The sequence below is a fragment of the Pezoporus wallicus genome, unplaced genomic scaffold, assembly GCF_028554395.1.
Source record: "Pezoporus wallicus isolate ANWC-B61680 ecotype Strahan unplaced genomic scaffold, APGP_CSIRO_Pwel_v1 contig_6944, whole genome shotgun sequence".
NCBI lineage: Eukaryota > Metazoa > Chordata > Aves > Psittaciformes > Psittacidae > Pezoporus > Pezoporus wallicus.
The window spans coordinates 1,281,921-1,296,767 of NW_026636656.1; the positions used below are offsets into that span (position 1 = coordinate 1,281,921).

The following is a 14,847-nucleotide window of genomic DNA, read 5'->3' on the forward strand; positions in this document are numbered from 1 at the left end:
TGGATGCTTCAAACTGCAAAATACTGTTTTTTGTTTGAAAACTCAGTGTTTTGGTTCAGAATGGGGAACACAGCAGCCAGCTTTTTACAAGTGAGTGCATCCCCAACCTTGCCCAAACAATTGGTTCACAAGTACTGTTTTAAAAGGAGCTGATCTCTCTCAGTTCAGTGACATACATCCCCAAAAGGTAGTGTGCTTCATCTTAGACGTGTAGTATGGCTACCCAGAGGTAGGTAATACAATGCCATCAGTGATGCTCAGTGGTACCACACACTGGCTCCAGCTCCTGTCCCAGAAAGGCATGGCTTTCTTGGTGCTCTGCATGTTTGACAGCTACACAGTTATCTTGGATGAAATACAAGCTGTGACTCAACAAGCCCCACAAAAGCATCTGGTGGCATTTGAGATATCCTAGAAAATTCAACGTGTAATGAGTGGGACTGGAGGATGTAGGCACAGGATACACAACAGATCCAGCGGGCAGCTGAACTGAACCCTGCAGTAGAGGGCAACAGTGCCTCTTCTTAGAAAACAAAACCCCTCCTCAGGGAGAGATTCAGTTCTTCCAAATCTAGGTTTCTGCCAGGTTAGGGTGGGGTTCAGCTCACCCAAACTGAGGTGATTCTCTTGCCTAAACTCAGGCTTTTAGTTTCATTTAAGGTTCTTGACTCCACCCCACCTGGACATCCAGCTGCCAATCTGGAAGGGTGTAGGGCCTCTGCAGGTCCTGTGTCATGTCTGCTGGCTCTGGGCAGATGACTTGGCTAGCCTAAGCTGTTTCAAGTGACACCAGACTTCAACATTTAGACAGCTGAACAAAACCCCAAAACTTAGAACCTAATCAAGAGAAGAATTTAAAGGAGTCTGTTTTGAAAGGTTGAAAACCTAGTATGAAATCTTATACTTCACTGCAGGAATCAGAATTAGTCAAATCAAAATGGAGAAACAGTCCCCTCTGATTTGCCAGATCCCCCATTTCTTAGAGAACACAACTGGTTTATATTTTAAGACTTGAGTATCATGAGCATATAAAAAATAAAGTGTTCAACACTTGCAGTAAAGTACTATAATTAATTTAGCTCACAATCTGATTGACTTACTTAGAACTAGTAAGTAAACCAAAATAACACTTGGGTATAATTTTTTAAACTATCTTATGTATAGTCATGGAAAAGTCTTACCTTTTGCAAAAGAATAAATAATTCCTGCCTGAAATTTCATCTTTAGATGTCATGACTTCTGATAACTCCACAGTGTTCTTCCCTCCCCTGACAGATTTTAGGGGAACAAGCTTAGTACAAGAATATAGCTAGAAAAAGAATGCTGTAGAATGAACTCATAAATTATTTTAAAGATTCATTTTACCTCAGGATACTCCAGGAGCTGACAATCACAGGATTAACATTGCTGGCCTGCAGAGACCACTTTTCGTTTTGCAGCCAAGAAACCACAAGACACAAGGCAGATACTTACTTCAGATATTTATTGTAGTCCATCAGAGAATATCAAATCCCTGTTTTCAAACCACCAATATACATTGCCTTCATGGTGTGAGTGAAGGGTGATGAGAATGAGAAGAACTGATGAACATGATTTAGGTTTGTTTAACACATCTCAGATAAAAATGAATTGGACGATTTTTAAGTCAGAGCAGTTAAAGTTTTATTCTTTATATGGTAAAGCAATCTAACAAAACCAGTACCATAAAAATAACTAGAATGAATAAGGCATGTCGAAGTCTTCACTGAGGTGTCAAGTATATATATATATATATATATATATATACATACAGTACTGAATATTAAGCAACAGTGTAAAGGATCACTCCACACTTTATTACTGTTGTAATTATAAACTAATAAAGTCAGTGTCACCAGTGTTGTTTGCGAGATAGACACTGAGGATGTAAGCACAGATTTAGAAGGTGATTTTCAAACTTCTTAGATATGCTTCTCCTGATACTGGAGCTGATGGCAAACTCTTACTAGCTTCAGTAGAAGGACTGGAAAGGCTGGGGAAGGCTTTTTTGATCCTCCATTGCATAGTCCTCACACAGCATAAATTACATTGTCCAGGTTGCTGTAACACTTTGAGACTTTGGATTGAAAAAGGTTACTTTGGGAGTCCTTGTCCATACACTTTGGGAATAGTTACCTCACAAAAAATAACTACTTCTGATCACCTATCTTTAATACTTGGGCTAACAGGCTGGGGGCAAACCACCTACTATGGCATTGTGCATGTTTATAACGGTTTCTAAGCTGAAGACGGTCATGGATCCTTCATGTGGCTCATTATGCCGTGATGCTGAATCAAGCATCCTCTGTACTGTCAACAGAGAGAAGTAGGAGCAACATATATGCACCTACAACAGGTGGAGAGAATGTGTTTCCCTCTTTCTGTCTGTTGAAACCGTAGACAGTTGAGATCTCATGGCAGCGGGTGGCATATAGTTTGACCTCCTCATTGCTTTCTTGACACTGCATGCCACAGTAGTTGTTGCAACTGGATAATTATAGTAGATGGTCTTCATGACTTTGTGTACTGAATCAGTAAGACTTTCCTGACATGAAATCTGATCCTGTTTTAGCTGAGATATTGCTCTCTTTGCATGGAGAGATAGCTAATTGTGGATTTTATGTTCTAATACTTTACCAGTTCAGTTATGGCAAGAATAATATAAAGGTCAATATATCTTCTTGTTTAACTGAGAAAAGTCTTTTTATTTCTCATTATACAGGCAACTGGAGAAGCTGTGTTTTCTAACATTTTTAACACAGTGTTTTTGTGGAGATTCACAGATAAAGAGTTTGCTGTGATTTTGAAAATAATATCCTTCAGATCTAATAACTAGAATTAAACTTTCATGTAATGATCAGTATTTTATGTAATGGTGTCTTAACAAAAGCAAAACTTTGGCTAGTAATCAGTGACAATCAATTAAACTTTCCAACAAGCCATTGCAAATATAAAATATGCATATGAGTAAACAGTAGAATAACACTATGAGAGAAATAACTTGCCTTACACTGTCGTCAATGAAAATACATATTCATTAATATATGCATACTATGAAGCAGGGAAACTAACAAGGTACAATCTGTTCGAAAAGCATTATGTGGATAACATTTGCAGGCAAAAGGCAGGACAAATAAAATTAATCTTTAAGAATGCCAGTTATTGTCTCAGTCTGTTACTGAATATTACAATCCTATCCTAACTCTCAAATGTGTAGTAAGCACTAAAAAAGGATTTTTCAATAGACAGCAAAGAAAGTATTGATTTAGAAAATAAAATGTATGGCCTTTTTCGAATGCCTTTGTCTAGTAATGTAATATTGCACTAGGCAAAATTGCCTTTGCTGAGGAGCAAGGTCTTCTAATGCCTGTATTTCAGGAAGATGTGTTACAAAAAATGAGTTTAATAGGAAGTCATTCATTACCTGGTAGTAATTTTAAGGTACATAAAAGAAGCAGGTGCAGTATTACAAATATATATATATATATATATAAATGTAAATGACTGTTTATACAACCCTTTGAACAAAACATCCCTGCAGTCAAACTTTTCTTACTAATGGACAGGAACACAGCAGTTTATGGTTTAACTGTTCTGTGATTTCCAAATATCATCTTTAACATCCTTGACATGACACATTGTGAAAAAAAGAAGCTTAAGAAACACAGAATTCATTATAAGTCTTGAGGGAAGAAATGGTATTTACATTACTGATCACGGCTTTGTGAAAACCATATTAACTGTTGTGCACTGGACTTAATAAAGACTCAAGGGGAAATGGAAAAGCAATGGGCCGAACAGTATCATCTGAGATTGTCTTGAAAATGTCAAACACTTCCCTTCTTTTTATCCACAGGGAAATCTGAATGTATTTCTACTAAACAAAACTTTCGGGAGGAAAGTGTGCGGAAAGGAAAGACATGAAAAAGACCCAGTGGCTGTTGGGGTAATCCATTGGGTATTGTTGTGTCATACAAGTTTTGGGTGATGGACAGTGGTAGTATAATTATAAATCTCTAATTCAGTTAAGGGGGGGGTGAGATGATACCATCAGAAGTAAAAGCCACTTTCTACGGATTATGAATTTAAACTAAAAAACCTAAACCACCAAATAGGATGATAGTTTTGATCATCAGTATTTTACGCAAGCAATTTTTGAAGAACGTATTTTCATAAATACGGAAAAGTTATAATTTAATAATTATTGTAGACTGAAAAGAATGTGGTAGGGGTTCTGAAAAGCTTGGTAAGCTTTTACAAGTTTTTTGTTTCAAATAAAAGACAAGAAATAATGAAATTTTTATTAGTAACCCCCCAAAATATTGTGAATGAGATACAATCTAGGTTGCTTTTTTTAATCTGGATAATTGTGTGGGTTTTTTTGACATTTGCCTTACCAGTACCAGCAGATGTTGCCAAATAACTTCTGCAGACTCACCCTTTTCCACAGTTATTTCAGAAAATTGCAACAGCACTTACAGAGACACAGGCTATAATCATCCTAAAGGACAAGTCCCTGCCTGGCACTCACCTCGTTACGTCTGTGTCAAGTATTGTGGTAAATGGAGTCCTTGCAATATTCTTTCATAGCATGTGCACTTGAAATCTAATGGCTTGTGGCTGTATTTATAGATACACATATATGAGTAAATAATTGTGTATACAGGGAGAGAGATGCACACTCACATATACTATATGTGTGCCATTCTCAGAAATGCAAAAAGAAAAACAAAGTGGAAGAGCAAGAGAACTGTGAAATTGGGCACTGAATGGGTGCCTTACAGCTGGGGCTTTTGGTTTCCGCCACATTTCAAGTACCAACCCCTAAAAGGCAGGTTGGGGAAAGAAAAAGAGTCTCATTATAGAGTCCCAAAAGATTCCAGAGGATACAAATGAAGCTGCTCTTAATTATTTTCATTTTGTAAAATCTTATTTTCTAGCATAACAATCATCTATTTTGCAAGAGGTATGTTAGCAGTTTGTCAGCATCAACCTGTGTATTTTAACCTTGCTTTCTCTACCAGTCTCTTAGAAGATGTGGATTTTCCTGTCATTGGGGCTGAGACTGAAAAACAAGTGCATTAATGATTAAATGCAGAGTATCTTTATCACAGTTCTCACGCTTGAGGCACTGTATCAATCTGCTTTCTGCTCTTAAGTGGTGTGCACCTTACTCCACGCTAACTCTCTGAGCTGGCTTGAGCCCTGTACACTGCTTTCACCAGCCTTGGAAAGGCATCCAGGACTTTGGGAGAGATCTGTTTGAGATTCATCCCTTGTGCATATGCGCATTGGAGGCAATTGCATTGCGTATTTGTAGCTAGGGTGGTTGACAGGTTCAAACGTCTTACAAGGAAGAATATAAACATAACAGCATTGGGCAGTATTCAGAACAATGAATTCATGTTGGTTTTATGTCTGGTTACATCGGGGGTGGTTTGGCCCAGAAACAAAGTCCTTACACTATAACTTCCCCAGATGGGATCCCCTTTCCAGGCTCCTCACTTAAGCACTGGCATGAAGAAAAGGCATCTCTGTGCTAACAAGGAGGACAGGAGAGTCTGGGTGAAGCACAGATCCCCTGTCTCACCCATGGCGTCTACCTCCAGGCACTTAAGCAAGGTGCCTAATAATGGGCCTCATCATCCCAGCGTTCCTGTACAGGGAAGAGAGGTAAGCTGTTTCTCAGCTATGGAGGTACCCATCTCTTTTGGTTAACAAGAGATCTAAAAAGACAACCCTGCTGAGCAACATGCTCCTTGAAGTGCCTAGTACTAAGTGGGATGACATGAGGCCCTAAGACACAGCTGGTTTTCATGAAGACAGGTGAAGTGAGAGGAAAAGGAGTTGGTGGGAAAAGATTTCAAGCCTGAGAGAATGTAGGGATTGCCCAGCAGGAAGGTCTTGGTGCTCTTTGGCACTCTCACCTCTTTTCACTTCCAAGCTGTGAGTCTACAAGTGGACCGAAAGTGCATTTATAGCTAAGAAAGCAGAGCTTTTATGGTTTGTCTACTGTAGTTAACAATCATAAGGCTGTATATGATTGTACTGGAAATAAAAGTCTAGTGTTGCATCCGAAGTAATTATTATAAAAGGCTATATACAGAAACAAATTCAATTGGTCAGCCCTACAGAAAATGATTTAAGGCATTTTACACAAAAAATATTGGGCTCTGTGAAGCCTATTTCACAAATGTATCAAAATGATTGTAAATATTTTTCTATTTTTGTCCATGGTACATAAGTTCTCTGAAGTTATGAAGCCATAAAGAATTTTCTTAGAAGTCAAAACTGTGCCTTGCTACGCTGCTATATATACACACACTGCCATATGCTGCTACATACTCTATCTTTGTAAGTAGTGCTTGGAGATAGGAGATCTTGGGATTTTCTTTAGCTTTCATTTTGATTGGAACTCTTCCAAAACCAAAACTGTACCTTTTAGTTTCAGGTATGATCTATAAACAGGATCTGTAGGTTGTTTTTCTTTTTGTCAGATCAGGATGAAATGCTAAAATTGTATCAGTAGCAAAGCAAGTTTAATGTTTAATGATATTTTTTTCAACCCAACCCTATTTCTGTCTAAAACTGATTTTATTCTAAACTTGACTTGCATTCAAATATTCCCCCATCAATTCACATTTAACTATGTTAAATACTGATCTAGAAATGCAGTGTCAAAACCAGAGCTAACAATTTGCATGTTTTCAAGCAATGTTCATATGCCTGGAGTGGTAAAATTCTAACAAGCATGTATAAATATCAATTGATACCCAAATGAAGACATCTGACCTACTTAAAAAACAACCTTTCTTTGAATTTGATAAATGTAACAAAATTGCTAGTGGAAACTAAATCATATTGCTCACGAACAAAGCAAAGTAACCTGGGACATGTTGGTATATAAATGTCCATTGACAGATATAGTTTGATGTCCCTGAACATCTGAATGCAAATTCTTCATCTGCAAATTTGTGTCCAGATTATGTAAAATTTGAAAAGAAGCTACAGAATATTTTGGAGATGCAAATGCTCCTTTCTCCTCCCTCAAGTACATGTACATATTCACAAATTGTTTACAAAATATTCCTGCAGCTTCATACTCAAATAATTGCATAAAGCTGAAACCTGAACAACTCTGATTTCTCTTTGGACAGATTTTTAAGACTTACCACCCTTTTGTAGCTTTTACAAGCAAATTAAGATTGAGCAACTACTTCAAATTAGCCTGTGATATCTAAAGATTGAAAGAGTTAATCTGTAGTTACGTTGCATCCCTGTAACTTAATATACACGTAGCCAATGTGAAAGTAAATCAAATGGAGCTTGGAATGTTAAAATTAAATAAAAGGAAAAAAGAAAATCCAACACCAAACCTCAAAACAATCAATTCCAGAACCGATACAAAATGTTTCCTGATGTTGTTACCTGTTCACTTAATCTTGCCATAGAAAATCCATAAATTCTTTGCCATTGGCCTTGCTGGCTCAACAGCATGGCAGGTAATAACAAAACAGAAACTATGCTGTAGTTAAGAGGAAGAGAAAGAATTTATGTCAGATGATCCAGAACATACCCACAGCAGAACATGTTTAGAATAGAAAACAAAAGCTAAAAGTGGGGTCTGATAAAGCCTGAAAACCCTCCACAAAATAAGTAGAACTAATCTCTTTCTTGCTATATTGCTATATCCTCTGTTTGAAAACAGAAGCATTAAGAGCTACCAAAGCCAGAGAGATCTGGGGAAGGAAGACAGAAAATCCAGTGAGGTAAAAATGACTGAAAAGGCAGTTTAGCCTGGACAAGAAAATGGTCATAGGGGCACTGATGACTGCAAGACGGATGGGACGTGTGGCACACAGGAGGAGAGCGAGACAGGAAGCTTTAGTTAGAAATGTTTATCATCAGGAAATATGTATTTGCCAAAAAGGACTTTTAAACATTCATTTTGAAAGTTTTTTCAGGCTCAGGATGATACTTTGAGGTGAGTAGTGATGAGACAGGGGAGAAGAAAGAGCATAGCCCACCTGTAACCTTGTGCTTGGGGTATTTAGTGGAATATGGGAGACTTCTAAGAAATCTTGGCTGAATGACTGAAGTTTGGGCATTCTCCAAAGCCCCGTGAGATATAACTTCAGGCTTAAGAAGAAAACTTACTAGGTGTATAATGGAATTGAGAAATTTTTATGAGAGATGTGAAGGACTTTTGTGCCTAAATAATGTATATTTTAGGAAAAAGGAACTACTGACACACAGAAATCTGTTTTAGATAGTAAGTTCTTCGCACACTGAAAGATACAGAATTAGCCAGCATACCTGGAAACTAAGAGAGAGAAACCTTGCAGCAAACTATAGAAACACCACTCACTTGTGAAGCAATATTTGGGCCCTTGCTATGTTCACAAGTGGATGGTTATAATTAGATTACACAGAAAGTTCACTGACAGTAGGTCGAAAGGAAGAGCAGGACACCTGAGAGGAGCACCACCTATACCTTGTGTGATTTTATTGTTAATCCCTCATGATCATATATCTGCTGTGTCTCACTGTGGAGTCACTGCTCCCTCACTTGTTCCTCAGTTGTCTCTCTAACCATTCTGGAAGAACGAACTCCACTGTTGACAAGGGACAACTTGAATGCCCAGAAGGCTCCTTGCTTCACAGAACTCTCTAAATGGCTAGCCTCTCACTCTGAAGAAGGCCAATTTCTTTCCAACTTCCCCAACACTTGAAACAGAAAGCTGTATCCTTCGGAGTTTTTTTTCAAGGAAGAAAATCATACTGATTTCTGTTTTAGAGGAAGTAGATTTGTCTTCCTTGGAAATTTGCTGTTAAAAGGTCTTCAGAGATACCGACAGATGGTACACCATATACCTAAGATAAATGGTTGCCATTCTGTACCTCTTTTTTGCTAATGATGAATGGATACTCTCTTTCCCTACTCCCTCTTAAGAAAAAAGACAACTTCTTTTGGTAACACAGCTGTTCTGAGTTTAATAAAACTACACCCCTGGATGCTGCCGTGTGCTTGAAGTATTAAGCCTCACAGAGGTGCCAGGATAAAGGAGGAAAAGGAAGAAGAAATTGTACCATAAGACAAAAGCCTTTCATGCATGTTACACTGTTAACTATCAATGCTCTGTAATTAAAAATAAAGATGAAATGAGAGCTGACTGAAATACCCATTTTCTTGAATTGCTTTGATTTAACTGTGTAGACTTTAAGCTGTGGAGAAACCTACTTGACTTTCTTCAGCTTCTGGACAGACCAGAGACCTTGGCTGTGGGAAAGCTGGGAAGAAAGACTGCAACTGCTTTGGAGCAAAGTTTAAAAACTTGCAGGTGAGGATGCTAATGTCACCTCTTCTATGGACAAAGTTTCTGTCAGAAAGAAATCAAATACAAAGAGATTCTGGAAAAAAAGGATTTACTTTTTTCTCACTAATTGTGGTCAAAATCCTTGTTAATGACAAAGCTCTCATTTGCTTTGTCACAGAGACATGATTTCACACAGGTGTAATGCACAAGTTTGTTACGTAATTGCATATGATTCATGATCAGAATTGTAAACTATGTAGTCAGTTTAATAAAAAAAGTAGTAAGTACTGTAAGTGAACACTTCATGTTATGTTGGCAAATTACCTTCAGGCGATTGGTTATATTGGTCAGCAGATGTAAATAGCATAGCCTGCTGGGAAATGTTCTGATTGAATTAATTTGAGATCATCTCTCTTGATTGATGCTAGAATTTTACTTTATAAATCAGTTCTGAAGATCTTGGTTCTCCATGACATTTCCTATGTTGTTTAACATATGAGAAAATGGTTACTATCATGTTGTTTATCTTTCTATGTGCCCTATTACTATGATACTCAGGTCTTTATCATTGTTTTATCAAAAAGGGTCATAATTACACAAGTTGATGCAATTCTTGCAGTCCATGGGAATAGCTATAATGGAAACATTATCCCGTTCAGTGCATCACCTGCCCTAATTTTCTTGGAAGTAGTCATTGCTGCATCTATTATATTTTGACAACATTATCTCAGCCCCACAGGTAAGACTTAGCCTTTGCCTGTTTAATTTCACTTTGAAATTACAGTTTTTGCAGTTTTATGTAATATTCCGCTGTTGTTTATTCTTTCCCATCTAGCAAGTCTGAACATTTATGGGTTAATATAGTAAATATAGCTTTGTGGTCTTTGAAATGTGGATTTCTTCTTAACATCTGAAGCCTGTTCAGATATTTATTTCCATAATGCAATCTGTAGAAACCTGATTTTCCCAGCAGAATCACTCTATAATTTTCTGTATTCAGTTTTAATGGATTATCTCTGGAAGTAAATTAAAAACAAAAACCACAACTTGCTTCAGTGCTCTACTTTATTTTTCATGTTAAAGTAATAGAATTCTAGGTTAATAAGTATAGTTACATTTGATAATGATTCAGAGTTGATTAGTAAACTGAAGGCAACTGCTGCCTGCTGAGACGCTGCACATGCAGTCCACCTCCCAAGAACAGCTCTAGTTCACAGACATTTTGCATGGAAGCAAACTAGTTCACACATCTGTGGGAATCATTCTTCCTAAAAATCCCATAGAACTGAGATGATTTGTATGTCTGAGGCTCAGATTTTAGGAGTTTTCCATGGGCAGAGCTCTGCAATGCCTCTTAGGGAACTGTGATAGATCAGCCCTTACCCAGAACCTGAGACACATGTTCCTCTGCCCTTCCTCTTTAGCAGGAATATCTACCTTCTTCTTTTTTTATTTTTTTTTCTGATTATCTTTCTTGAAATGACAAAGTTTAGCCAGAGTTCAGGCAGTCTGCACTGCAATTACAGCGGTGTGTACTGAGTCATCAGAAGGAAAATTTGCAGTTCACTGAACCCTAAAAATCTGGGGATGATGCAAACACAATTCAGTTAATATTAAAATGGAAAACCTCACAGGGGTCTACAGCACTGGTTATTTTATTAATTGCATCTATTTTTTAATAGTGTCCACTTAAAAAGAATATATAATGTCAAGAAGCGGATTGCACACATAAAAGGTTTACACAATCGAAAGATTTTTTCTTAGGACTTAGGTACTCTTTCTTGAACAGATAATTGTCTTCTTTATCATTTATTCCTTTACCAGCTGCTAACAGAAGAGAAATATTTAAATTGTGGAACACCAAAAAATTACCTTAGAAGAAGAGTTACTGAATGCAAAGGATGTGCAAATAGAAATATTGGAAACCATGCAGATTCTCACATTTATGAACATGAATGCTTTTTCTTTTCTTTCCTTCATTCCCAAATTCATTTGCTCTGTAGATTTAATAGCTCTCTTAATCTCAGAAAAATGCAATGTATGAAGACAGTATTCAGCCTTTAGGGACTATTACTGAAATGTATGCCTAATACCTCATGCAAAGGCATCTTTCTCTCCTGACAAGATATCACCATGCATAGTAGGAAACTAAGAGGGGAAATAATATGGAAGACATAAATTTCTGGCAGATCACCCACGAGACAATCACGTTCCAGCAAAGATTGGTCTTGTTTATTGTTTCACCAGTAGTTTGTAACACGCAGTCCAAGCAAAGCAAGGCCCCTCATTCAAGCTCCCTGAGGGAAAACAGCCTTCATCAAACCCCCTAGGTTTTAGGTATCCCTCTTACTCCTTGCCCGCAAGTCCCTGAAGGCGCACAAGCAGCTGAGAGCACTGTGGATACCAGTTTGGCTGCACCAGCTGAAAACTGTCATTGGATCACCTAAATGTTGACTGAAGCTAACAGAGACCCTAGGAGTCCATCCAGGAGCTTCTTAACCAGAAGTGTAGAGCAAGTGCAACAGAGGACTTGCTTCAGAGGGCTTGGACTTTGTTACCTGTCGCTAAGCTTTCAGGCCCAGAATAATCAGAAGGAAATAGTATTTGCTGCCACTGAATACACACACAAGGTAATAAATCAAAATGACACTCAACTTCACCTGAAATAAGGTTGCTGAGGAGGAGAAGTGGAGAAAGGATGTGTATATGGATAGAAAGAGGTGGACCAGAGAAGAGTTTGAAAGGACTCTCCTTGAAGAAAGCTGCATGTGCAAGTTCAGGAATTTAAAATATCCTCTGCTTGGTACCTGCTCTACCAGGGCCAACAAAAAAAGGCTGTGAGAATTGCTTTAAACTCTGCTGTTTAACATCCTGAAGACATTAAATGCTGAATCACAAGATCTGCTCTAGAGGGAACCATCAGAGAAGGAGGAAGGACTGCCACGGCCTCTGTAAGATGCGTGAACTGAACACCCAGCCAGCAACTCCTGCACACTAGGCTGTGCCCAGAAGAATAGATCATTATACTTTAAAGTAAACAAGCAAATGGGAAAAAAAGGAATGGATACAAGTGGCTCAAAATCTATGTTTTTTTGTTATTAGACATAGTATCTAGACAGTCTGGAAATACTTTGTGGCAAAAGTGCTTCAATATACTTTATCCTAATGTGCTGTGTGTTTTCTATTTTAATTTCATGTCTAAATCGATAGCTAATTATAATCTGAGAAGAAAACAAGATTGCAATGGATATGATCTACCTGCTCTGCTGTTAAATTGTAATGTGGTTGGCTGGCTGTATAGTGTTACCACAATTTGTCTATGCCATTTACAGAGTCGCTATAAGAATCAGGAAATAAATTTCTAGCAAATCATTTCAACACCATGCAGGATTTTCCCAGAAGCCCTTTGTTTGTGGCTGATGGAAGGTTTTGATATCTAACTCTTGACACTCAGCTGTCCAGCTTCCATCCTGGGTCTTATGACCAGACGCAAATTATGGAAATGCTGTCCAGGACCATAGTTATTTACGCAATGATTATTAAAGCAATGTATCCTTGAAGAATCTGAGAGTATAACTGCCATCCAAATAACAACCATGTCCTTCTCTAGGCCTATCACACAAACACACATGTACCCCCCATATACACACATTATGAGAGAGTTTTTCTCTCTCATCCTGCAAGCCTGTTAATAAATGGACAACTGGATATGTAAAAAATTCTCTTCTTTGTTTTTCATGCTCACCAGTCATTAAAGGGTTACTTTTCAGAGCAGCACAAAAAAAGAAGAGCTGGTTGACCAAACATTTTTTTTTCTTACAAAGAGGTGTCAACCCTGAGCTTGTAATTAAGAAGTTAAAATCTGTGATTTATATATATTTATATATATAAAAATAGATGATCATACTAAGACTAAAAAAGTGAAAGAAATCTCCATGTCAGTACTATATATTTGTTCTGAAATTTTGTAGAAGAAATCCTTGTGACATTGAAATTAACTGATATGAAAGATGTAGTTGAGGTGTGAAACACACTATTGATCCCGTCACTGTTAGTCCACTGGAGAATATCTGTCTTGGTAGGATAATGAACATAGTAGCAGAAAGTCCTAATCAATGTCAGAACAGTGACAAAGAGAAGAGATTATTTTCTGTCCAAACCCTTGAGGGGAGGTTTGTCAGGAGCGTTGTTTAGCACTACCACCATGGCTGATGGTGAGCTAAGTGGAAAACTGTGCCAATTGTATAACATGGATAAATCCTAAAAGAAGCTAGTTTAAATCATGCTACTACTCAATTTTTTTACTGGGCATTAAGATTTAAATCCTAAACAACTGTAACATGATATTCTGAAGCTAGTGGAGTTACTATCATACTAAAAGATAAACTTATTTTTCAGCTTCTCTACCTTCATACCAATCTGATGTGGTTGGCAGATGGAGTGCAAGACATTCACCGCTGAGACATACTTTTGTGTTGGAAAAAAAATCCAGACTTTCTTCTTAGAGCAATGATCGTTCTGATGACCTGAATCATCCTACAGAAGTTCTTAAAGGAAACCTGTCTGTCAGTGAAGAACGGTTGCTTTTTTTTTTTTTTGTGTCTTTTTTTGTTTTGTTGATATGCTGTTGAAATGCAGCAGCCTTTAGTCAGGCCTGATTCAGAATGAAAACTGTTTTCTTGGTTTCTTCCCCCCTCTTTTTTCTCATTAGGGAAAACCACACACTGTAAGATCCTTTTTTACTTTTGCAGCATAAAAGGAAATGAAGCTCAGAAAGTCTGTAATAAAGGGTTGAGAAAGAATTCTCTCAAGAGTGGATAGAGTCTTCAGAGATATCTGAAAAAAGCAGGAAGAAGTTCAGTCTGGCACCTGGTACTCTTTGGGAAAACAAAAAAGGGAAGCAGGTTGCGGTACTGCTCTCTTCTTGTAGAAAACTGCAAGTGTTTGTGGCATGGTCCATTGTCCAAGAGTATAAGAAAAGAATAAAGTTGGCTGTTTCTGTAGCTAAAACACAGTTTCTGCGGCCAGATCCAGGATTATCTCCACTGTCTCTGTAGTACGAGACTGATGAAGATGACAAGCAATGTCTGCAGTGACCAGCCAGGCTGTGTGGCTGAAGCCTCCACCTCCCGCCTGTCGGAGTCAACTGGTGGTGCTTCAGTGGTGATGAAATCAAACTCGGTGGGACATATGTCATCTGTACAGCCGCTTCCGCTGCCTGAGCCGCTCGTTTCATCACCTGGCACAAAGGAACAAGGGAAACAACATGAGGGCCGTGGGTAACAGGGTTCATTCCTTTTCTCTGTTCCCGTTCCACCCTGTAGGGATGAGCACCTTGGAAATGGGAAAGTTTTGATGATGCTAACTTTCATTCGGTAAAGCATCCAAATGAAAGCCACCATGACTCAATTAGGTACTTAAGAGCTCTTCTGAAAAAGGAGTGGACTGCATTTGACATGCAGATAAGCAAGAGAAGCAAAAGAAACAAATATATAATTGTAATTTCATGGGA

At 38.0% G+C, this 14,847-nt stretch overlaps 1 protein-coding gene across 2 annotated transcripts in view; it reads right to left on the minus strand.

The window, feature by feature from the left end:
• Positions 1-13,478: 13,478 nt before the first annotated feature.
• The window catches only part of GPC6 (glypican 6), a 726,274-nt gene continuing 724,905 nt past the window's right edge, over positions 13,479-14,847 (minus strand). For both annotated transcript variants that reach the window (XM_057401148.1, XM_057401147.1), the window contains one exon: positions 13,479-14,574. In XM_057401148.1, coding sequence (XP_057257131.1) covers positions 14,372-14,574 — 203 coding nt within the window. In that variant the 3' untranslated portion in view covers positions 13,479-14,371. The remainder of the gene's footprint in view (positions 14,575-14,847) is intronic.